This window comes from Emys orbicularis, chromosome 11, assembly GCF_028017835.1.
Source record: "Emys orbicularis isolate rEmyOrb1 chromosome 11, rEmyOrb1.hap1, whole genome shotgun sequence".
Classification (NCBI taxonomy): Eukaryota; Metazoa; Chordata; order Testudines; family Emydidae; genus Emys; species Emys orbicularis.
This window is the reverse complement of record NC_088693.1, coordinates 13,042,828-13,066,499: the sequence shown is the minus strand read 5'-3', so window position 1 is coordinate 13,066,499 and position 23,672 is coordinate 13,042,828. Positions and strand designations below refer to the sequence as shown.

Genomic DNA, 23,672 nt, shown 5'->3' with positions numbered 1-23,672 from the left:
GAACCCAGATCTGCTCTTCTTTAGCCACTAGCCTATGTGGAAAACTGAACTACAATCCTGAAACCTGAATGCCGAAGGACACCTGACCTAGCACATCAAGGGGGCCCCCAATAACCTTGAGGAAAATAATTCAGAAAGTTACAATAATGATCTCCCTTCTGGGTCACGGAGAACAAGATTGTATTTTGGGGGTGAACTTGTCACTTACACCTGGAGCATACAGGAGAAAAACGATTGATATAAAGCTGGGTACCAAACAAAACATGAGGAAAAGTTGCTTAAATGTGCCTTTGTCAACAGAAGATGGGATCTAAAGCCCACGCTAGGCAGTAGGAGTCTGAATTGACTTCAGTGGATTTGCCCCTGAGAGGTCAATGTCTTCCGGGGGGTCTTCACACAGGACATCTGAATTCCACAAAACAGAACAAGCTGTATCCTCTGTGGCGACTGCCTGCGAACAGCCTGCCAGGGCAGGATAAGATAAAGTGCTAACAAGCTCCTGGCAAGTGAAGATGCTGAGGAGGAGGAGGAAAGCGAGGTGTGGCTGTGTGGTGACGGGCTTTCATACCTCCAACTCTTTCACAGCTCACAGAAACATACCTACCTCTTCCTTAGTGATTTATTAATAAGGAACTGTTCTCGTGTGGCCACCGGGTGACTTCCTCACCAGACGAGGTGAGTGATTTGCTATGAGTATTTACAGTTCGATTCCATGTGAGACGATTAATGCTGCTGTTTTGGTTTCTCCGGCAACTGTGGGCTTCTGCTGATAGAGCCAATGAAATGTCTTGGGGTTACTATCCCCCAGAGAGAGATTCAGTTTTGTTTTCAGACTTCAAGGCCTTGTCTTCACTTAGAAAAAAGGTGTGTTAGCTAACACATGGTAACTAACTCAAGGGAAAACCATAGTGAAGACAAAGCAATTTGCAGCTTTGAGGCTAATTAGCAGGTCAAGGTGAAGACTACGGGGAGCCTAGAATTTATCTCAACCTGCTAGCTAATATGAAACTACAAATTGCCTGGCCCAGCCAATCACAGCATCTCCCTATATCGCGAATAGGAGATTCATAGGTTCCAAGGTCAGAAGGGACCTTGGGATCCTCTGTTTGAGTGCAGGGCTAGAATTTCTGCTGAGTTTTATGGCACTGGCTCCATGCACTTTTACATTCTCTTATGTGAAGTCTGGATCTGTCCATATAGCCATCAAACGTGGAATACCTGACCATGTAGTAGGGCATAGAGATTTGATTGGTATGAGTTTGTGATGACTGCATTATTCCAAGTGCTAAAGCCATGAGTGAATTGTTCAGTATCTTCTGATGTGAACAAAGACTGCCCACAAAAGTAAGAGTTTGACATATCAGGGCATGAGGAAGGATTTGAGGATCTGCTCCCCTGGAACTTGCTTGCAAGGTTAAATTCATGGGAGCTCTGCTGGAGTAGGGTTGCAGGATTTGGCCAATAGTAAACTTGAATGTAGTGAAATTTCATATATAGTACATTTGAAAGTCTCAAATTGTATCAGTGCAAATTGCAATTGTGAATACGGGGGTGGTGGTGAACAGATTAATGGAGAAGGTGACCTGTGTGTGTGTATATAATATGTGCATATGTGTAGCATGCTAAAAAGCCATAATTTCACACTGGTCCTTCTTTTGCTCTGTAAATTCAGATACTTTTTACCATACTGTCACGGAGTCACTGGGCCAATGCTCTGGAACTGCTCCGTATGAAGCCAGCCAGGACTCTGGGGGAGCATGCCTCCTCTCTCTGAGCATACTGTCACCAGGGCAAGAAGCTTACACAGCTTCCACCTTCCTGGGTCTGACCTCAGAGCATGAGGCATCCCTTTCCACACCGTGCGCTTCCCGCAGCAAGTCCGCCCATGCGGGGCTCCTGGGGAAGCCAGAGGGCCCTGCACCCCACCTCCACAGCCAGCAGTGACTCTCAACCAGCGTAAAACGGAAGGTTTATTAGTCGACAGGAACACAGCGTAGAACAAAATTTGTGAGCACAGAAATCGGTGACTTTCAGCGAAGTCCCTCTTGGGGGACCTTGGGCCAGACACCCTGGACTCCCTCTCTTCCAGTCCCCCCAAGCAGGCTGCCCGGGTTCCAGCTACCAGACTTCTGACATGCCTGATGCTCTTCCTCCTGGTCTTTGTCTTGCTTCCCAGGCAAAGTGTCACCTGGTCATCACCTGGTTGCATTCCCCTTCTGGGTCTCAGGTTACGAAGCCATTGCAGCTGGAGCAGCATCACCTGCCCCCGGGGGTCTCAGCCAAAGTCATACACCCTTATCCCACCACCTACGCATTGGTGCAATACACAGGGAAACTGAGGCACACACAGTATTCATGCAAAACAGTAAAACTCACATAGGCTCAACAGTAAGACTCCCATACAACATAACAAGGGAAAATCCCCGCTTCGTCACACATACAGAAAGCACATTGGTAATAGGATTGTTGCTTACCATATGGCCACACAGATTTCATATGGACTCTCACAATAGGAGTTCAAATTACAGTTGCTGTAGCACACCTTTTCCTCACACACTGGGGAGGTGGAGTCGCACCATTTACACAAGTTGGTCTTCAGATTTCTTCGTGCCCCGGCAGAACATGCTGTAAATAGAAACAAAGCCTTTGAATTATTGATTTTCTTTGTCACTCTTGTCTCGAGTCTTAGCTGGCACTTTAGTTTGCCTATGAAAAAATGTGTGATTCACAGAACGACAGGAGGAGAGAGTGAGCCCGAGCTCACTCTGCTGTTTGTAAGTGCATTTGTTAATCATTTTCCTTTACTGAACTCTTCGGTCAAATGTGTTAGGCCAGAACTCACAGACCGCAGCTGCAGCTACATGAGCACCAAGGAAGCAGGTCCTGCTGGAGAGTGCTTATTTCAAAGCTGAAAATGCTGAGCTGCCAAAGGTAGTGTGGTCCAATGGATAGCGCACTGGACTGGGAGTCAGGAGACTTGGGTTCTATTCCTGGCTCTGCTACTGACCCACTAGGCAGCAGGGGAGGGGCATAGCTTTAGTGGGAGTTTGTGGATTCCCACCCACAGAAATTAGAAAACCAAGGGTGCAAAAACACCCTGTGGGGGCGAGGGGGAGCGTCATTTGCACAAGAAGTTGCACATGGCTCCAAAGCCTGGGCCCTGTGTCATGGTGGCGCTGCTCCTGGCCATGTTGCTGCATAATGATGTCAGAGTCTGTACAGAGGCCCAAAGGGCAAAATCTCCCCAGAGGGAGCACCAGGGGAGAGGCAATACCTGAGTGTGTCCCAGTCTCCAGGCGGCAAGGATGGGGGCAGGGCACTGGGCTTGTGGCAGGGACTCTCTCAACAGCTGGGAACAGATGCTGAGTGGAGCCACCTCCCCCATCGCATCTCGGGTGGGATGTCTCTCACTGCCGTGTGTAACCGGGACTGGCCCTGCAGAGCAGGCCCGGCCCTGCACTGAGGCTGGGCCTGGGCCCCACACCAGAACACACACACGCGCACCCCCGGCACTGTCATTGTGTCATCCTCTCTTTGTACTTCTTGTTGTCACACGCGGTTACACTGGATTTAGTAGGATGCACCCATTTAATTAGGATGCTACGTCCACCCCTGCTACTGTGTGACCTTGACTGTGATCACTTGACCTCTGTTTCTCCATCTGTAAAATGGAGATGAAGAAAATTACTTTATAAAATGCTTTGAGATCTGCAGAGAAGAAGTGCTATATCGGAACTAAAGATTAGTGTTGTTTTCCCTTTAATAGGCGTTGAGAGATGAGAGTGAACCACAACCTTTTTTCCAAATACCCCTGAACTTAGGGACGGGATGAGGAGGTTGGAAATGTTGGTCTGAATCTGAAGTTAGCTAGTGCCTCTGACGTTCTAATGGGCCAGCTCAAAACCTCTGTTCTGAACAATGCTGAGCTTTGGTGGGGGAGGGGTTTCCGGATTTCGCTCTGGACCCAGACTTTTCAAGGTGAGGCCCTCCCTCTAATTGAAAGCCTTTGGGTAGTACTTTCTGCAGCACAGGATACTGCTGTGTACAGAGACCTTTTTTCTAAACACACACCACGATGAAGAAATAAGTGCAGCAGGCGTGCAGTAGCTGCTGTGTACATGGCCTGGGTACAAAATCGTATTTATTTTTGTACCAGAGCTGAAGGAACTATTTTAGGTTAAGGAATAAATCTCAGCTAAATTTAAACTTCCTGTTGGAAAGCTGCTTATTTTGATTTAAAAAGGGCAAACAAAAGAGCCGTCAAATAATTTTTTTTTAAAAATGGCCCAAATATAGGCACCGAATTAATGCAGCCTGATTTTCAAAGGCGCTGAGTATCTAAAATCCTCGCTGATTTCAATGAGAGCTGTCAGCTCTCTCCACTTCACAATGAGATTTTCAAAACTACCAGAGAGATTTGGACACCCAATTCCCATTAAAACCCCACTGTGCCTGATTCTGCTGTGACAATGATTGGTTTTATGTCCTTAATGTTATCATCCCATTAATTTTAATGAGAATTGAGTTTCCAAATCCCCTATGTGACTCTGAAAATCGTAGCCTTTGAAAATCAGGGCATCTAAGTTAGGAGCCTAACTTTAGGCACCTAGATTTGAAAACTTTGGCCATGTGTTTATTTTTCCAAAAGACTAGCCTGAAACTTAATTTTCAAAATAGAGCCCCAATCCTGCAAACTCCCACTCACCTACCTAGTCCCTACTCACATGAGCCGTCCCACTGATCTCAAAGGTGCCTCTTGCCTCAGTTGTCTAACTCCTCACAGGAGTACGGATTTTCAGGATCAGGTCTTTGAATGCCAAGTGTCAGAACTTTGTAGCAAAAACTTCAGGAACTCTTTAAAAGAAGCACTGATGCCACCAGCCCCATGGTATGTTAGCGGGGGACGCTGCAGTTGTACCAAGGAGGATATTGTGCCTTATTTTGCTGTGGCAGAGAAAGGATTTGTTCCTTTAATCTTATCCCACATGGCAAAGAATCTAGTAGCAGATGACCCTAGCAAAATAAAAGGCCAGTTAATATATACGGAGTCCTAATTTTCGGTTGCTTGAGTTGTCTATAATATTTAAGTACCCCAGGCAGAATGTGCTTTTTGTCCAGATTTCTCCAAAGGGCTCGTATTTAGCACCTGAGTGAAGTGACCAGGTACTCAACTGTGCTGATCACCCTGCAGCCGCCACTGTTCTCAATAAGGCAATCCTCAGTACAGTCCCTATCAATGGGATCCGCTGGCTGCTGAACACTTTGGGGATCCGACCCTTTCCCTTCAGTGCCTAACTCCGAGCTCCTGAAAATCTGGCCCCAAGTATCTTAGTTATTGTTACTTTATATTTTGGATAGCAGTGCCAAAAATCCAGTGTAATAACATTCTCTCTAGGAATTGATATCACACCCATCACTGTGGTAACTGAGTGCCTCAGCTGAGAATAAAGTCAGCCTTCTCCAGTATCTTTGTGTCCTTTTCATCCGGGTCTAATGGAGTTCAAAGTTTTCCATCATTAATTATCTAAAGTTTATTCTATGAAAAAGTCAAATTCTGCCCTGGGACGAGTTTCCTATTGACACACATCTGGGGAAAGAACCTAGCCTTGGATGTTCTCTAAGTGCAGGCATAGTTATCCACTAGTGAACTCAAAGGCATCCTGTGGTACCCCCTTAGCCATTAGTCTAAACATACGTAACCGGCACTTGGGGGAGAAAACCCCAAAGACAATCTGTGAGTTAGAGAGGGAGTGGAAAAATGCCTCATGGCATTAAGGGATTTTAACTTCCTTGCTTCCCAAATCTAAGGAGTGCAGGCTGCTCTGACATCATCTTGTGGGCCTAGTGTGATCCTTCCATCAGCACTGCTGCTCCTCTGACGTGCATCAATAAAAGAACAATTGGAACCCTTACACCCAGAAATAAACCATTTACAGATCTGAGCCCAAGGTTCACAACCAAGAAGGAAGCCTGGCTGGCGCAGACAAATCTGTTGATTCCGTAAACTGGGAAGAGGAATTTTTTTTTTAATTGACCCATGAAAGAGTTAAAATGCCACACAACAAGGGCGTCTCCAAGAAGCAGCATTGTGGCTGTGAGATGGGAATTTGGGAGGGCAGGGAGGGGGGGTCAAACCAAGAAGATAGGCAAGGTTACTATAAAACTTCGGTACAAACTGATACCAAGAGTTCTGCACTTTGGGCCAGCTCCTGGCCCTATTGAAGCCAATGGTGATTTTGCTGATGACCTCAGTGAGACCAGGATTGGAGGATAACCTCCCAAGCACACTGCTTTGAACACTGGTACTGGACCTCCTAAAACTGGCCTGACCTGAAACCCTGGCGCCAAATGCCCCTTAGCTTTAAAGAGTCAATCCAGGTCTGGGTCTCACCAGCTCATCTCTCTCTGGGTCTGATTCTCATTTTACATAAATGTAAATATACTTGATGCCCCCTTTAAGGTCCCTTTACATGTTTACCAGAGTGGTCTTAGTGCAACTGAGTCTGGCCCTCTGTCACTACAACTGTGGAGAAATTGGAATCCAGCTCCCAGCTTTACTGCTGGAGGGCTCATTGCAAGCACTCGCTGGGGGATCTAGGTGAAGAGGGTGATGCAGATATAATTTGGGTGATGACCGTCTTCCTCAGGAGACGAAGCTAGAATGTTGGTGACCGGCTATGCTGAAAAACTAGATTGAGTGGGAAGGCTCTACGCTTTTCTTTACAGATGTCCTCCCTGAAGCCTAGTGAACAAGACAGTGCTTGAGCCGGCCTGTGTCAAATATCCACCCAGGGAAACTCAAACCGGAAGAGGAGGATTGTTCCTCCGTTGTCTGCAAAGGAGAGGAAGCACACAAGCTATGGGGGGAAAATGAAAGATTCCATGAGTGAAGATCTGGGGGCCTCCCTTTAGAATTTTTGGATCCATTTACTAAGAAAGACACTAATAGATAGCGCTTGATTTACTGCCATTCCTGTGAATAACCCCTGTTGCAGTCAACAGGAGTTGGGAAGGTGGATCAGTAATTATACTCAACAGCTGTGTGGTGCTTTTTATCTTCAAAAAATGTTACCGCACCCATATAAGATAGATAAGGATTATTATTCTTGTGTTACAGATGGTGAAACTGAGGCATAAAAGATAGACAGTGACAGAACCAGGAGCTCCTGGCTTCCAGTCTTGTGTTCATTTCATTAGTCCCCATGTCAGTCCACATATTATCCTGTTTACATTCTGCTTGTGACAGATGTGGCAATTCCCCACAATATCCCTGAAAGATCTCATAATATTATTGTGGGCCATGATTGTATGTAATCTCTCTAGTGGGGAGATGTGACAGATGTGAGATCTGGGAGTTCAAAAGACTATATTGGGACAATAAGTGTTAAGAGAGAAATTAATGCAAATTATCGCAATTCTGCTTACGCAAAACCCCAGCCTTTTGAAGCTATGCCCTGAGGTGAGGGTCATTGTCTACTGACTGCCTGTCACAGAAGGCCAAGATCAAAGACCAAAGCTGTATAAAGAAATGGTTTTGGATCTGGATCTAAGCCACATGAACTTGTAACCCTGAGGAAAACCCACTTGTGGGTTTTGAAGGACTAAAACCTAGCAGAGCCTGAGGCTGGAGTTAGAGGTGACCTAGCACCCTTTTTAGCATGCCTTTTGTTTTAGCATGTTTTCTCTGTCATGCTTTTATTTTAAGAATAAATGTGTTTGCTTAGAAGGAGCTATGTCGTAGCTTATAGTTGTGGGAAATCCACTGGTTATAGCCCTTGAAAAGAAAGCCAGGCACAAACACTGGCCTTTTAGGCAGTCTGGCTTGCTGGGGATTGCACAGGGTAAGGCAGGGAGCTGTGCAGCCTTTAAATCCACGGTCAGGAGGAAGGTGAGATGAGGTTCTCCGCCCAACAGAGGTGATGTCTGGAAGCCTGAAGTAGTTGCCCTTGATGAACTACGGAGGGGGAATACAGACGCCACCCGACTTACGCAATCGTTCCATTCCAGAAAGCCTTGCGTAACTCGAATTTTGCATAAGTCGGAAACGTATACCCGTACGTTACGCAAAAATTTCTGCAACTCGAAAATCCTATTTCTGGCTTATGGAACTTTTTCCGTAAGTGCAACTTTGTGTAAGTCGGGTATTGCGTAACCCGGGGAGTGTCTGTACAGGTGCAGTTTGCTCTGAAACTGTGACGTTGCTCACGATGTGTTTGCTTGGAAACAATGTTTTGTGACTGTAAATACTGGAATGGAATAGTGAATGAACTACGTGCAGTTGTAACAGTTGCTGAAGTGTGTGTGTGTGTGTGTGCACGCGCGCATGTGTGGACATACCACATTCTCTAAAGAATGATTTAGTTTGGTTTGTTGTTTATGCCCCTATCCTGCAAAACACCACATGCAGTCAGATTCTGTGCATTCCTTCTGATTTCCAGGCTCAGGGTCTCAGCTTGTTTAACCAGACAATATTGTACCAGTGCCTGTGGAGGAACTAACGATTTGACAGTGTCATTTGTACTGCACAATGAAGAAATCAAGGCAAATATCAATTTTTAAAAAAAAGTCTAATATAAGTATGTAAATAAGATCCATAAATAATGTTGCATTGAGTCAAAATTCTGTGGAGATTGTCTTAAACTATGTTTTGCATGGATTCCATTATCTTTTCTGAGAGAGATTATGGCAGGAACACCTTCTCTTTTTTAACAAGTAAAAATAAGTGTAAGAAACCCACCAAAGTTCCTTCAGAACTTTGTGTCCCTGAACAATTAGCTCATAGGCACAGTTTAGCTGCCACATCACTCAGAGTAGTCCTAATTAGACCCAGATGAACACTTTCAATATTAATACTCAGATGATTTAATAAAGCTGCACAAGCAGTAAAAGTAACAATACGCTTCCATAAAGGGGTTCCAGATGTTGCTGAGGCAAATGCTAAACATCAAAATAAAAACTTAAAAAAAAGCTGGATAAGCAAAACTTGGAACGAACTATAAACTAATTAAATGCGGGGTGAGTTTTCCAAAAAATAAATTGAAGCCATAAGGACGTGATATGAGCCAATAAAATAATAGGTAGTCAAAGTTACTGTGAAACAACAGTTTGGAAGGGTGGTCTGAAGTCACCAATAGGTGGGTTACTTTGTGCTTTGTCTCTTCCTCCACAGTAATCTTTTGTGTCCTTGTGTATGTGAACAGGTTCATGCATTTTGGTGTTGGTTGCTATGAATCAGAAGCTGTTACAGAAAGGATAAGAGCTGACTCTAAGCATTTGAACACAGACATGAATCACAAATTTTTGGGGGGATATCTCTTACTGGAGCAGCAGAACTGATACCACAGCCAAGGGGCTTTAAAGTTTGCTTTTCAGTTGCTTTGAGGGGCCCGTGTTCTACCTGTATAGAAGACAGTTCTACCAGTAGCTTGGAGAGGCCCATGTTCTACCCTGTTGCCTGTGTGCTATTGTTCACCTCAGCCCAGAGGGGGCCCATGTTCTACCATTTTTGCACTTGCAATTGTCCCCATGACAGGGTGCTGTTAACAGCTTCAAATTGGGCTCTCTGGAAGCCAGCACCCTGGTCACTTAGAACACGCAGGGCACGGGGTGTGGTTAGGATAGAAGGGAGCATTTACACTTGCTGGTAATCTGATGAGTTAATGAGATAATTAGCTCACCAGCTGGAGAGACCAGGTAGGAAAGCAGGAAGTATAAAAGGTTAACCCTGGGAGCAGGAAAGGAGCTTCTCATAACTTTTACTCACAGCCTCAGACTTCAAGGCCAGAAAGGGAGCATCATGATCATCTAGTCTGACCTCCTGCACATTGCAGGCCACAGAACCTCACCCACCCACTCCTGTAATAGACCCCTAACCTCTGGCCGAGTTACTGAAGTCTGCAAATCATGGTTTAAAGACTTCAAGTTACAGAGAATCCATCATTTACACTAGTTTAAACCTGCAAGTGATCCATACCCCATGCTGCAGAGAAGGCGAAAAATCCCCAAGGTCTCTGCCAATTTGACCCAGGGGAAAATTCCTTCCTGACCCCAAATATGGTGATCAGTTAGACCCTGGGCACGTGGGCAAGACCCACCAGCCAGAAACATGGGAAAGAATTCTCTGTTACTATGTGTTTTTAGTTTGTACTGGAGTTTATGAAGGAGACAAACAGTAAACACACATGGTGACGGTACTTTGGTGTACCCGTGTGCTGCTTAATTCACCAACAGGTCTTATCAGCCAGGCTTTTCCTGGAGTGGAAGAGGGAACCCATTCACAGTCCCCTTTAAAATACTTGTTTTCTACACACAATGCACCATATTCTTCCTGTTTATATGGTGACCTAAAATAGCTTTCCCAGCAGCTTTCTGCACCAGTCTTGTCCACCTCAATAGACTTAATTCAGTCCCTGAAACCTCAGGCCCCCAGTGGATCATCTGAATGCACTAGGGGGAGGTGCTCAGATAACGCAGTGACGGTTGAAGTCACTGGGAGCACACGAGGGAGCAATCATCTTCCACAGCATATCTCAAACAGGTTCCATATCACCGTTTGGCTCCATATCATGTAACGTCTGTGCTGGGCCTTCTGCAAAGTCACAATATCATTGGCCCCAAATGATAACCAGTAAGGATGGCAAGGAATTTGTAGTACGTCACATATGTGCCAGTGAAGCAAAAGGCATGTTCCAGCTGAAACAATGATATGTGCCATGCAATTAATTTCACATGTGCCTACTTTTGAAAACTGGGCTCTCCATATGGCACTGAAGTACCAAGTGGAGCTTTATACATCCGTTAGAAGGTGTGGACGAGTGTGAGCCATTTATTGATGAATAGAGACAAAATGCCCCGGAGAGTGTCCCCAAGCCACATGGTGTCCCCCAAGGGCTGGATTTCATGTTTGGGTCTTTGCTTTAACTGACAGCTGTGTCAAATGACACATCGGCAAGGCAGCTCCTTACTGAATATGCTTTGGAGAAGACTCGTGCACGTTGTTTATTTCCTCATGTGTATACAGTAATTTCCACTCAGCATATTTGTTCCTAATATGCCTATGGGAGACCATAGGCAATGAATAACTGGGATGCAAAGCTAAGGCCTCTCACGTGGGGTCAAACCACATCAGATTGGAGCCCAGTCAGACACAGATGAGGAAGACACCCATGGCACTGGGATCATACAGAGCTGCTGCTTAATGCACAGGCTTCCCTGCACCTCTCAAAAGCACAGATTGAGGCACTTTTTCGTGAGGCGTACGTGTGTATCTGAGCTCAGGATTAGACTTTTGAATTGGATTTCATCCTGTGACTAATGACACAGCTATATAACAACAGAGCTACTCATAACATTATTCTGAGAATGACCAAATTCTTTCCCTGTTATTCACATTATTTGTTTCTCAATATTAAAAAGAAAAGAAAAGCCAAGGGGATCTAGCTTCCCTTTGATCCATGTGAGAAAGCTAGAAACTTTCCATAACTGCCTACTGCAGGGTTCCTTTCATGATGTCCAGTGTCAGAGACAAGATACTGGACTAGATCCAGGGTGACAATTCCTATATTCCTGATCCTCAATAGATTGGTACCTGGCTAGATTACAAGGCCAGAAGGGACCATTGTTATCCTCTAGTCTGACTTTCCTGCATAAGACAGGCCATACGGCTTCCCTGAATTAATTCCAATTTGAACTAGAGCAAATCTTTTAGAAAAACATCCAATCTGGATTAAAAAATTGTCAGTGATGGGGAATCCACCTCGCGCTTGGTAAATTGTTTTAATGGCTGTTACCCTCACTGTTAAAAATGTGTGCCTTTTATCTAGTCTGAATTTGTCTAGCTTCAACTTCCAGCCATTGGATCTTGTTATTCCTTTGTCTGCTAGACTGAAGAGCCCATTATTTTCAAATGTCTGTTCCTCACATAGATACTTTTAGACTCCATATATACACATGGGTTTCAAGGAGAGGACAGACCAAATTATTTGAACTGGAGAGATTCAGTAGCAAATTTTCCAGGATACCCCATGATGAGCAAAGCACATCTTCTATTAGAATCTCAGTGCTGCTGGAACAATTTTTATCATGGAGGTGTTGAGAGCCACTGAACCAAACTGTAAACCCTGTATACAATGGAAACCACTTCAAGCCAGGGGGTGCAGCTGCCCCTCCCCCCGCACCCTTAGTTTCAGCACCTATGGTGTTACTTGCACTTCATTTGGTTCATACAACTGAATCCTGCCCTCACGTTGCCCTATACAATAAACTATTGCACTTGTGAAGGCTGGAGTGAGTCCATAATGTATCCTGGTGAATAAAAAAGGGTCGATTTTGATTGCATTAGACACAGTGCTTCCTGAGGCCAAGTCAGACGTGCAGTATATCCTTTGTGGACTAGCTGGACCTTTTTTAAAGGTAGGATAGTAACGAACTTATTCTGTCATTTACCTTTTGTTAAAAGTATCTTCTTTAAATTAGTGTGTTTTGTAAGTAATGCTTAGGCCTATTACAAAGTAAATGCTGACGTGCTTGGGCTATACCAGGAAAGTTCTCAAAACTGCTGTAAAATTGGAATAATGGAGATCTGTAGAATAAGATCTCTCTCCTGTCTGGCTGTCTAATCTATTGTATTTCTAATCACTAATGTCTAAGTGCCATTGTAATTACTGGGCTTTGCATGTGGCATTTGCCTCATGACAGTTTATCATTATATGATGAAGTTTTATACAGTAACATATGGGTGCAATGTCACAGAACAAACATCATACCATGCGTGCGATTTCTGCAGTCAGTACCAGCGCAGTCAATGGTATCATTCTAGCTAACAGAAATCAGGAGTGAGCCCAGAATGATATGCAAGGATTATCTTATGTTTTGCTTCAATTTCTTTGGCTCATGCAGTTGTTCTCCAGCTCTTGAAATCACAGGAGCATAGAAATTAAAGATAGATTAGATAATACATCTTTTCTACCTGTCTATGGTATTCTTTAATGTGCTCCTCAACATAATATCTAGTTGCTGTTACTGCATGTCATCTAGCCGATCCCCAGTGCACCATTCCTGCATTACATCCTACTATTTTTTAGTGCTTTGCCCAGTCTGATGTTAAGTGTCCCAAGCAATGGAGTTTCCACTCTTCCTTTGGCAGATTATTCCATTTTTAGGAATTCTTTTCCTGATATTAAGTCTAAATTTTTCTATTCTGAATTTCATCCCATTGCTTCTAGTCATGTCCCCTTGTACCACCCAGAATACAATAGAACCTCAGAGTTATGAACACCAGAATTATGAACTGACCAGTCAACCACACACCTCATTTGGAACTGGAAGTACACAATCAGGCAGCAGCAGAGATCAACCCCCCCACCCCCCCAGCAAATACAGGTACTGTGTTAAATGTACACTACTAAAAAATAAAGAGAAAGTTTCAAAAAAAAAGATTTGACAAGGTAAGGAAACTGTTTCTGTGCTTGTTTCATTTAAATTAAGATGGTTAAAAGCAGAATTTTCCTTTTGCATAGTAAAGTTACAAAGCTGTATGTTCAGTTGTAAACTTTTGAAACAACAACCGTAACGTTTTGTTCAGCGTTACGAACATTTCGGAGTTACAAACAACCTCCATTCTCTGAGGAGGTTCTGCAGTTATTCCCTCTCCTTGGAACATGTGCAGGCAATTATCATATCCCTCCTCCCTTAGTTGTCATATAGCCAGCTATCCATATTTAAAAGCCTGATCCTGGAAAATTCTTGATCACATAAATAGTCCCTTTGATTCTTGCGTGAGAAAGGGCTGCAGGATACACAATGCTAAGTTCTTTCAGTCTTTCCATTTAAGCCAATCCCACCAGCCCCCTTAATCACAGATGTTGTTCTTTTTCTGAACTCCCACTAGTTTGTCTCCATCTTCCTGGTAATAAGGTGCCCCGTACTGAATATAGAATTCCCGGGGGCAGTCTCACCAGAGTGCCACTGCAGTAGATGACAAGTTTGTTGCAGCACAGTGGTACTGATAATTATTTTCCATATTGTGCGTCGTCCTTTTCGTTTGAAAACAACAACAGTGCTGACTGACTCATCGAGCCTACAGCCTCTGAGTCATTTTTTTATTTCTGGATTCCACCGTTGCACCCTTTGCAGTGCAATGCATAGCACATACACACACATAAAACGTGCACAAGGAGTTCACATTTTTCCAGTAATAATGAAGCGATTTCCCTACCATTAAAGAGAAATGATTGTACTTTGCACGCTCTGGCTTTTATTTTCCATTGTATAAACTCTGCACATGAAATAAGGATGGTTGTAAACTAAAACTGTTGTTATTTTCACTCCGCTTGACTGCAAGCTAGCGTTAGGAGTCATTTAGACAGCTTGAACTTTGAAAGTATAGGAATTGACCCTTTCACCCCTCTCAATTTTCTCTCTGGCTGGTTTGCAGCAGGAATCATGGCAGATGGGCACTTCCTGAGCAGGTGGGATGAGTCGTGATATCTGTGTGAGGAAGTCCCAAGTGGTCACACCGAACAACCAGGAGCCATTGGTGGAAAAGGTGTAATGGGGAGCAGAAGAGGCAGGCAGGTGAATGTGGGGAACCCCCATAGTGAGTGCTGAGAAGTAGGCAGGAAGCAGGGGCTGCCGAACAGGCAGTCAAGGGAAGGGAAGCAACACGGCTTCCCCAGGCAGGTGCTCAATAGCAGAAGGGATAGGTGCATGGGTCCGGATGGGGGCTGACCAGTCCTCGGATGAGAGGGCTTGCCTATTGTATGACCGGGGAGAGCGGCTACGTGGTGGCAGGCTGGGGGGGAGGAAAGGGAGGTGGCCCTGGGAGGGCTAGGCGGAGATATGACCCAACACCTGCCAGCCATTAAGCGCAGACTGTGCACTGCAGCCCTTTGATCAGACAGCTGTTTCTTAAGTTTATGTCCGACAGAGCTCAGCGTGTTGGCTACAGATCAGAATGTGCACTGGTGGCAGGGACTGAAGAGCTAAAGGTAACTGCATGCTGTATTCTCTCTAATGGATAGAGCCATCTTCATAGTACTGTCACCAGCTCTTCTCTTGTCCTGTTGTGATCTCCTGCAGCGAGGCCCTTTGCTAACGGTCGTGCATTGGGAATAACCCAAATGAAACCAACACAACACAAGTAGTTGGTTTGCTGATTCAGAGGCTGATTCTGGTCCCTGTTGCAGTGGTATCTAAGGGCCATATGGGTGCTGCAAGGGGTTGAGGGAGAATTCCTTCAGAGCAGGAGAAAAGTAGGGCCAATGTAATCAACATTATATTGCCCCTCCCCCCGCAGGGGGTGTAGTGCTGGGAGGGTGCGTGCCCATGGCGCTGAGCACTATGGGGGATTCCAGGCGGCTGTGTAGCCCAGAGGCAGCTCTGGGGAGGCTACCATCAGCTAGAACAGCCTCTGGGGTGCCATTTTGCCCACACAGCAGCCCAGAATCCAGAGACAAAGCTGCTGCTGTTCCCTCTCTCCTAGGGCTGCCCCTTCTGTATTGTGCGCTCCGCCCTTTATGGGATCCTTGAACACAGCTTCCTACCAGTCCTCCTCAGCTTTATGTATAATAGGTTCACACAAGGCGTAATACACGACTCCAGCCAAATTCTTCCTGCACAGAGTTTGGGGTCATGCAAACCTTGGGGGGTTGGGGGCGGGGTTAAACAGGAGCAGCATGCACAAGGTTCTGCTCAGCTTGGTAACCACCTCTAGTCTTCTTTGTGTGTCACAGCACTTCTAGCATCCTCCCCACTAGGCAATGCTACTAGAGAAGCACATTCGGGCCATACGGTCAGATCTGTAAAGGCATTTAGGCACCTAAAGATGCAGATATTCAGCTCCCATTGGGGAGTCAGACATCCAGGCTCCTCTGAAAATCGCACTAGGTGCCTAGGTGCATCTTTAGGCACCTAATTACCTTTAAAAATCAGGCCCATTGCCTGCACCTTGAGCTGAGTGAATAATGCAAGGCAAATAATTTAATTTTCAGATTTTGCCTCTGCTGTGCACAGAAGGCTAGACTGATTCGCTAGGAAGGGGAAGAACAACCTGGGTCATCCCAGGAGCAGCGAATGAATTGTTACTCAGGCAGTCACAATCCCTTCCCTGCTCCCGACGCTTAGTCCGGGGGAAGAGAGGAGTCAACTATTTTATATGGGGCAGCCCACAGCCAGGGCTCCTCTAATGCCCCACCCACTTGCTTGCAGGGAATATCGGGTTGTAGCTGAAGTCACAATCTGAGCAGGGGAATAGGGAGGAGGGTGCCTTTGCTCCCCTGTGTGGCTGAGAGAGGGTTGTGACAATCTACCCAAAATGTATGATGCAATTGCAAACTGATCGTTCTTAGCGTATTCATTGTACAGGATTTTTTCTCATAGTGCGACTAGTTCACAAGCAATTGGTGGCAAATGCACTTTGGCATTTGTGCTTTGTTGGCTAGTGACCTAAATCATGGTACTGGTTCTCTTCCTTGCTTAGATGATTTGTTTTATTAATATTTCTTTTGGATTTATCCAATGCTTAACATGCTGTAACTAGCTTACCACCCCAGGGTGCATTTTGAAGTTTGAATATTAGAATCAAATATATAATTTATTTGCTTTGGCTGAATATTCAAGTTTGAATTCATTTTCTATGACCATTCGTGCTAGCAAAACTGTGCTGATCAAATGTTTGTGGAAAGCAAATGCAAAAGGGTCATGAACGGGCTGAACTGAAATCCTTTTTCAAATTCAAAAGAATAATTACAGGATGCTTTTCCCTCTTGCTCCTCATTCAGGCTCCAATTACTACCCCTGAGGAATAAAGTTATGGAAGGATTGGGCTGCATTAAACGACAAGAAATTATAAGGTAATATTCTCCATTTATTCTTTTGGTTTAGATGATTAAAGTAATAACATTTATTGTAATGAAGCAATCTTTCCCTTTTTTATGGATCTTTTTCAATGTTCATTAAAATGCGGGTACCTCTGGTATACTGATTTATGATTTCTGTTTTACTTAAAGCAATTTTTTTTAAAAAGTAACAATTAGTGGGCAAAGGAAGACTTATAAAAAGAAAAATAATAACCTATGTACTTGAGATTTTGAAGTTAAGGAGGACCTGATAGAAAGTCCATTGAAATCAGTGGAAAGACACCTATTAAATTCAGTGGGCTTTGGATCAGACCCAGAAAGGATATGAATGCAAGCAACAAGAGGTATAGAATTTACATACATTTTGAGGGCACGAGTCAACCTAAATCAATGTAACCTCAACCTCAGGCTGTTTCAGGAGTGATGTTTCTTCAGCATCGAGTAACAGGAGTATGGCAAACCCCACAGGAATCTCCATAGTTAAATATTTAAGCAAATTTTACTATAGCCACTTATATTTCAGTTTCATACAGAGCTGATTGAAATCTTTTTACTAAAAAGATAGGCCCATTGGAAAATGCTGATTTTTAAAATGTTGCTAGAAATTATTCACCGAAATGTCTGCAAATATTTTGTTTGTTTTCAGGACCTGGTTAATCAAAGCACTCCAACATTTTGTTCTGTTACGAGTTGGTACCATTGTTTCTCAACTCAATAAGGCTCAGATTCAGCAAACCTCTTAAGCACTGGCTTAACTTTATGAATGTACTTAATTCCATCCCTATTTGGTAAACAACTAAGTCAAGTCATTAAAATTAAGCACATGCTTGAGTGCTTTGCTGAATCGGGGCCTTACGATGTTGAGAAATAATATAATAACTTGTAACAGAACATTCTGTTACGGTGATGTAATTTTATAATGATTGCCCATGGCTCCCTATGGGTGATTCCTGTGCCAGACTGAGTTAATCTGACTAGTCCTAAATAATAAAAGTCACCATCTAGGGGAAGAAACAATTTAATCCGGGCATCTGATAGGGTCCTACTGCAGTATATAGGTCATGACAACAGGAGAGCAAGTGGGAATTGGCCCTGGGTGCATTCACAAATCAACATGAGTATTACAACAGGTTGGCACTCTGCCTGTAACACGTCAAATGAACAAGGTTGTTCTAAAACCAGGCCTGGGTGGTTATAACTCTTGATACACCATTACACCCCTGCGGTTAGTAGGTACCACGTTTTCAAAAGTGCTCAACACCCAGTAAATCCCATTGAAAATCTGGCCATAGTTGGGTTGTATGTCAGCACAGTGGTAGAAATTACAGTAATACTTCAAGTCACACAGGACATAAATACTAGTTAACTGCTCTTTAATGACACGACAACTTAATATTGTTTTTAATACCATGTAACTGCATAGTGTGTACTGGCGCTTGCAGATTACTGTGTAATTATGTTCGATACGTCCGAAAGCAATTACCCTGCAATGTAAACTGGTGTGGAGGAGAAAAGCAACTGTGGGTTTACCCTGTGATAATTGTTCCTAACCTGTTAAAAATGCAGCAGCTGTATGTTAATTACAGTATTATGAAATTCAAATGTGAATAGTTACTATGTAAATTATGGTATCCAAACTTTGTCCAACTAGGGGGCCATATGGGCTGCTTGTCAGTTGCTAGAGGACCATGTCTAATTACCTAATTCAGTGAAAATGGAGCGGAATGCGTCTATCATCATCTTTAATACGGAGATACAACCCATGGGTCCCAGAAGCAATGGGCCATCTCATTATGTGTGTGTACTTCAGTTTATTAACATGTGCTCCCCCAAAGTCATGTGTAGACTCTTTATAATAATGTCATACCAATGTCCAAAAGCTAAGAACAACCTTGAGCTCCTCCAACCTAAAACTCTCCAATTACTCCCCCCTAGACACTCTCACCCCATTTGCCTCCCCTTCAGATCCACCTGGAAAAGCCTGAGAGAACAGAAGGTGTGACCTGAAGGTCCCGGAGGTGAACAGGACCTAGAGCTGGTTGAATAATGAGAACATACTCATGAAATAATTCTACCAGCTCTCCAAGGACCCCTACCCATTTACGACTTTACAGACTAAAGCCAACATCTCAGAATACACCATGTCACGACTAGAAAGAAGAAACTGCAGCCCCATGAAGAGCACATGGCAATAATCCTATCTCCAAGTGGCTAAATCATGGGTCATTGAGGTGAGGACCCCATGTGAAAGAAAAAATTACAATCTACTGGCTGGTACTAATGCTGTGAAGTGCTTTTGTCTAGAGCTACTATCAGGGTGTCTAGAAGCTGCTGAAGATGGTCCAATGGTTATGGCACTGGAGAGACCTGGGATTCAATTTTCTGCTCTGCCACAGACTTCCTGTGTGATCTCTGGCAAGTCACTTAATCTCTCTGGTCCTCAGTTCTTCTTCTGTAATATAGGGATACTAGCACTTTCCTACATTGCAGGGGTGTTGTGAGGATAAATATATTAGTGAGTCTGTGGCATTCAGATGCTACAATGATAGGGCCCATATAAGATACTTAGATAAAATACAGGTTGCAAACCTGAGTGGCAAAAGGAGGGCTCTAGCACCAGCTCCAGCTTTTTCTGCTTGTTTCTTCCGGGCTACCGACAAAAGGTCAGATTGGATGATTTTTGTCTCAGCCAGCTCACCGTCGTTCAAACGCCATTCCGAGTAAGACACTGACCAGGAAACTGTAGTCTTTGTAGGCCACCTGCTGCCCGTATTAATGGTGAAAGTAGCAATAGGCCAAATAGCAGAACAAAGTGAGCTGTATTTGGCCCACAGGCTGCCATGCCTTGACCTTAGGAAAAATATTTCTATATTTTTTTGCCCAGGAACTGAGCATTGTGTGTATTTTCCTAGCTCTGCAGGAGCAGATGGAAGTAGGAGAACAAAAAGGGCAATAAAAAAAACAACCCCTAAAGATCTCCTCAGAATAGGTAAACAGAACAGAAACATTCTCTGGGTCACATTTGGGCAACAGAGTTTGCTCTGTTTCAAGTGCAAATGGTTTACTGATGATTTAGATGAACTTCCTGGGGAGGGTTTGAAAATTCCTGGCACACGTTCTATTTACCATCTGTTAGGACTTTGATGATCCAGCAAAGACATGTTGGAATGCAGTAGCTGTTATAACAGAGTATTGTGATCTACTAACTTAAGCATTTTTTAATCCTTTTGATTATTTATTTACAGTGATGTAAATAAATGTACTTTTATCAGAAAATTCCAACACTGACTATTCCTTCATATCTAATAAAACTCTTATACGTTTCTACCCAAACTTGGAAATAACGGTCTCGACAAGCTGAAAAATATAGAAATGTCCTTCCGAAAGATCTTCTTATGAGGTGTTATGAACAGTCATAATTTATTTGCATTGGTATCAGTACTTCATCTTAACATTCCCACCAGGCCCATGTGCCCATACCTGGAAAGAAAGCTGATGGAATTTTTTCATAATTTCAAATTTTTGTACAAGAAATGTTACCATTTTTGCAAAAATTTTCCTCTGTTTTTCAACCAACTAAAAGAACTGGTCAATAAAATGTTTACCAGCTTTATTTGTAAATATTATAGCCTACAAGATACCAAATACTTTATCCTGTTGTACCAGGCAAAAACGTTGTTAAACTGAAGTTAAAGTTGAGAATACATATCCATAACATAGAGGTTTTAAAAAAAACACCTTTATAAGGGCACTGTAATTATTAATACCAACCATGCTCCAAACCTCCTGAAAAAAACAAACCAATCAAGCCTAAACCAGGAAACTGAAAGTAAAGGTTGAACTTAAAGAAACCCAAACTTTTGAATGCGCAGGTATATGGCCAACTGATCAACACTGCGCCTTAAAATGAGGCTACTAACACTTCCCTACTTTACCAAGATGTTGTGAGTCTTAAATAATTAATATTTGTAAAACACTTTGAGATCCTCACATGGAAGGCACTATAAAACTGCAAAGTATTATTACAAAATATTAATTACAATTTATATATGTATGCACAGGATTAAATTATGATCATGTTTCTTTCAATAGGTGTTCATTGCCTTTTATGATAATGTGTCATGGAAAATAATTAAATCTCTGATTTACCTAGACATAATGTACATATTTTTGCCAACAAATTAATAATATAAATGATATGTAAGTAAAACAGTGAAACATAGTTTCACTTTGGAAATTGGTGTGAAAAACTCTTATGTCTAAACAGTGTCAGAGTAGCATCAATTTTAATGTGGAATATTCTTAACTGTCAATGTACAGTGATACTGAGTAGGTCATCCGTATTTTCCATTTTTTGCAAGAAACACAAATGACCAATTAAATCAATTGATAGTTGATGATGATAAGTGAGAATAGTTTCCTCTTCCAGGTACATGGAATGATAGTTTTTGTAGCCACTTCTTTTTTCTTTCTATCTTATTTTTGCTCTAGATAAACCACACTTAAAATAAAGTCCACTAACCTGGACTTTAGTTGCTGAAGTCAGTGGATATGAGCGTACTCAGTAACAGGCCTTACATTTGTAAATTCCTAAGTATATTGGTTAAAATTTTCAAAAGTGTTTTGTGATTTTCAGTTGTTGAGCTGGAGACACCTTAACGGGGTCTCATTTTCAGAAAGTGCAGGGTACCCATACTCTAAAAATAAGGCCCCTGCAGGGAGTCTCAGGTTGGGGCACCCAAAAATTGAAGCATCAAAGTCACTTTTTAAAATTGTCGCTTGGTTTACGCACATTCCTTGATTCAAATACTTTCCTGATTGTGACCGACTGGGCAAATCTGTGAAAAATGTCAATTAGCCAGGGCCGGCACCAGCGAAGGAAGCAGATTCTTGGGGCGGCCAATGGAAAGGGGCGGCACGTCCGGGTCTTCAGCGGCAATTCGGCAGTGAGTCCGTCACTCCCCCTTTTCCTCTTTGAGCTGCCGCCGAAGTGCCACCAAAGAGGAAGAGAGGGAGCGAAGGACCCGCTGCTGAATTGCCGCCGAAGAATGAAGCGGCACGTTTGAGCTGCCGCCGAAGTGCCGCCAATTGGCTTTATCTTTTTATTTATTTTATTTATTTATTTTTGCTTCGCCGCTTGGGGCAGCAAAAAAGCTGGAGCCGGCCCTGCAATTAGCAATGTCAATCCCATGTTGGTGTGGATTATTGTCATATGCTGTGTGGAAGAATGCACAACAAAAAGAATTTTAACCGACTGCAGCCAAGAAAGAAAGAAACATCTCTGCACAAATAAGACTATTTCTTATGAGAAAACTCCTCAAAAAGTGCCTGCAAGTCCTCTGCACACAAAAACTAGCCACTGAATTTAATGGGCGTATTATGTGTGTGTAAACCCTGGTCCCTAAGCATAGCCTGAACACATGGGCTATGGACAAGGGAATTGACGTGGCTGAGCTGCCTGGGATGTGGGGATGGAATTGCACTTCCAGTGTGGAAGCACGTCCCAGAACATCCTCACAGACAAACCATAGAATATCAGGGTTGGAAGGGACCTCAGGAGGTCATCTAGTTCAACCCCCTGCTCAAGGCATGACCAATCCCCAGACAGATTTTTGCCCCAGATCCCTAAATGGCCCCCTCAAGGATTGAGCTCAGAACCCTGGGGTTAGCAGGCCAATGCTCAAACCACTGAGCTATTTCTCCCCCCACATGGCGACTAGTGTTTCCAGCCAACTATGCAGCTCATATATGTGGTGTTTGGGTAAAGGGAATGGAACCCAGGTAGATTCCTTTTCAGGGAATTCCTGTGCCATAAATGTGGTACAAGAGTAACATAGGTGACTCTATGCTGCCCTGTGATGGGGTACCCACCCCACACCAGGCCCAAACAGGTAAAACAGGCCAATTAAGCTATAGGCTACACCTGGCGGAAAGCCAGGGACTGCTAAGGCCTAATGAGTGATAAAGCCTGCTGGGGTTGAGCTGGGATAAGCTTATAAAGAGAGGAAGTTGGTATAGGAGAAGGGCTGCAGGGAGGAACTCTGCAGTCACTCCCTAGAGAAGAGGGGAGTTGGCTAAAGGCAAGGAGAAGTTCTAAGGGGGTCATACACCAGGTGGACAAGGGTGACCTTTGGACTTTAAGAAAGCCTTTGACAAAGTCCCTCACCAAAGGCTTTTAAGCAATGTAAGCAGTCATGGGATAAGAGGGAAGGTCTTGGGATAAAGGGTAGGAATAAACAGTCAGTTTTCACAATGGAGAGAGGTAAATAGGGTCACCCAAGGATCTGTACTGCTGGGACCTATGCTGTGCAAGTATTCATAATTTATCTGGAAAAAGGGGTAAACAGTGAGGTGGCAAAGTTTGCAGACAATACAAAATTACTCAAGATAGTAAAGTCCAAAGCAGACTGCAAAGAGTTACAAAGGGATCTCACAAAACTGGTGACGGCAATGTTGAAATTAATTTAAGTGAAAAGTAATGCACATTGGAAAACATAATCCTAACTACACATATAAAATGACGGGGTCTAAATTCCTGCTACCACTCAAGAAAGAGATCTTGGAGTCATAGTGGCTAGTTCTCTGAAAACATTTGCTCAATGTGCACTAGTGGTCAAAAAAGCTAGCAGCATGTTAGGAACCATTAGAAAAGGAATAGATAATTTCCTATCATAATGCCTCTATATAACACGTATAACTCCATGGTACGTGCACACCTTGAATATTGTGTCCAGTTCTGGTTGCCCCATCTCAAAAAAGATATATTAGAAATGGAAAAAGCACAGAGAAGGCCAAGAAAAATTATTAGGGCTATGA

The 23,672-nt window shown here is 43.5% G+C and overlaps 1 protein-coding gene across 1 annotated transcript in view; it reads right to left on the bottom strand.

Annotated features, from left to right (window-relative positions):
- LOC135885767 (TGF-beta receptor type-2-like) overlaps positions 1 to 23,672 on the bottom strand; it is a 47,335-nt gene that overhangs the window by 21,347 nt on the left and 2,316 nt on the right. Inside the window, exon 3 of the mRNA XM_065413671.1 lies at positions 2,475 to 2,625. Within this exon, the coding sequence (XP_065269743.1) occupies positions 2,475 to 2,625 (151 nt within the window). The remainder of the gene's footprint in view (positions 1 to 2,474; positions 2,626 to 23,672) is intronic.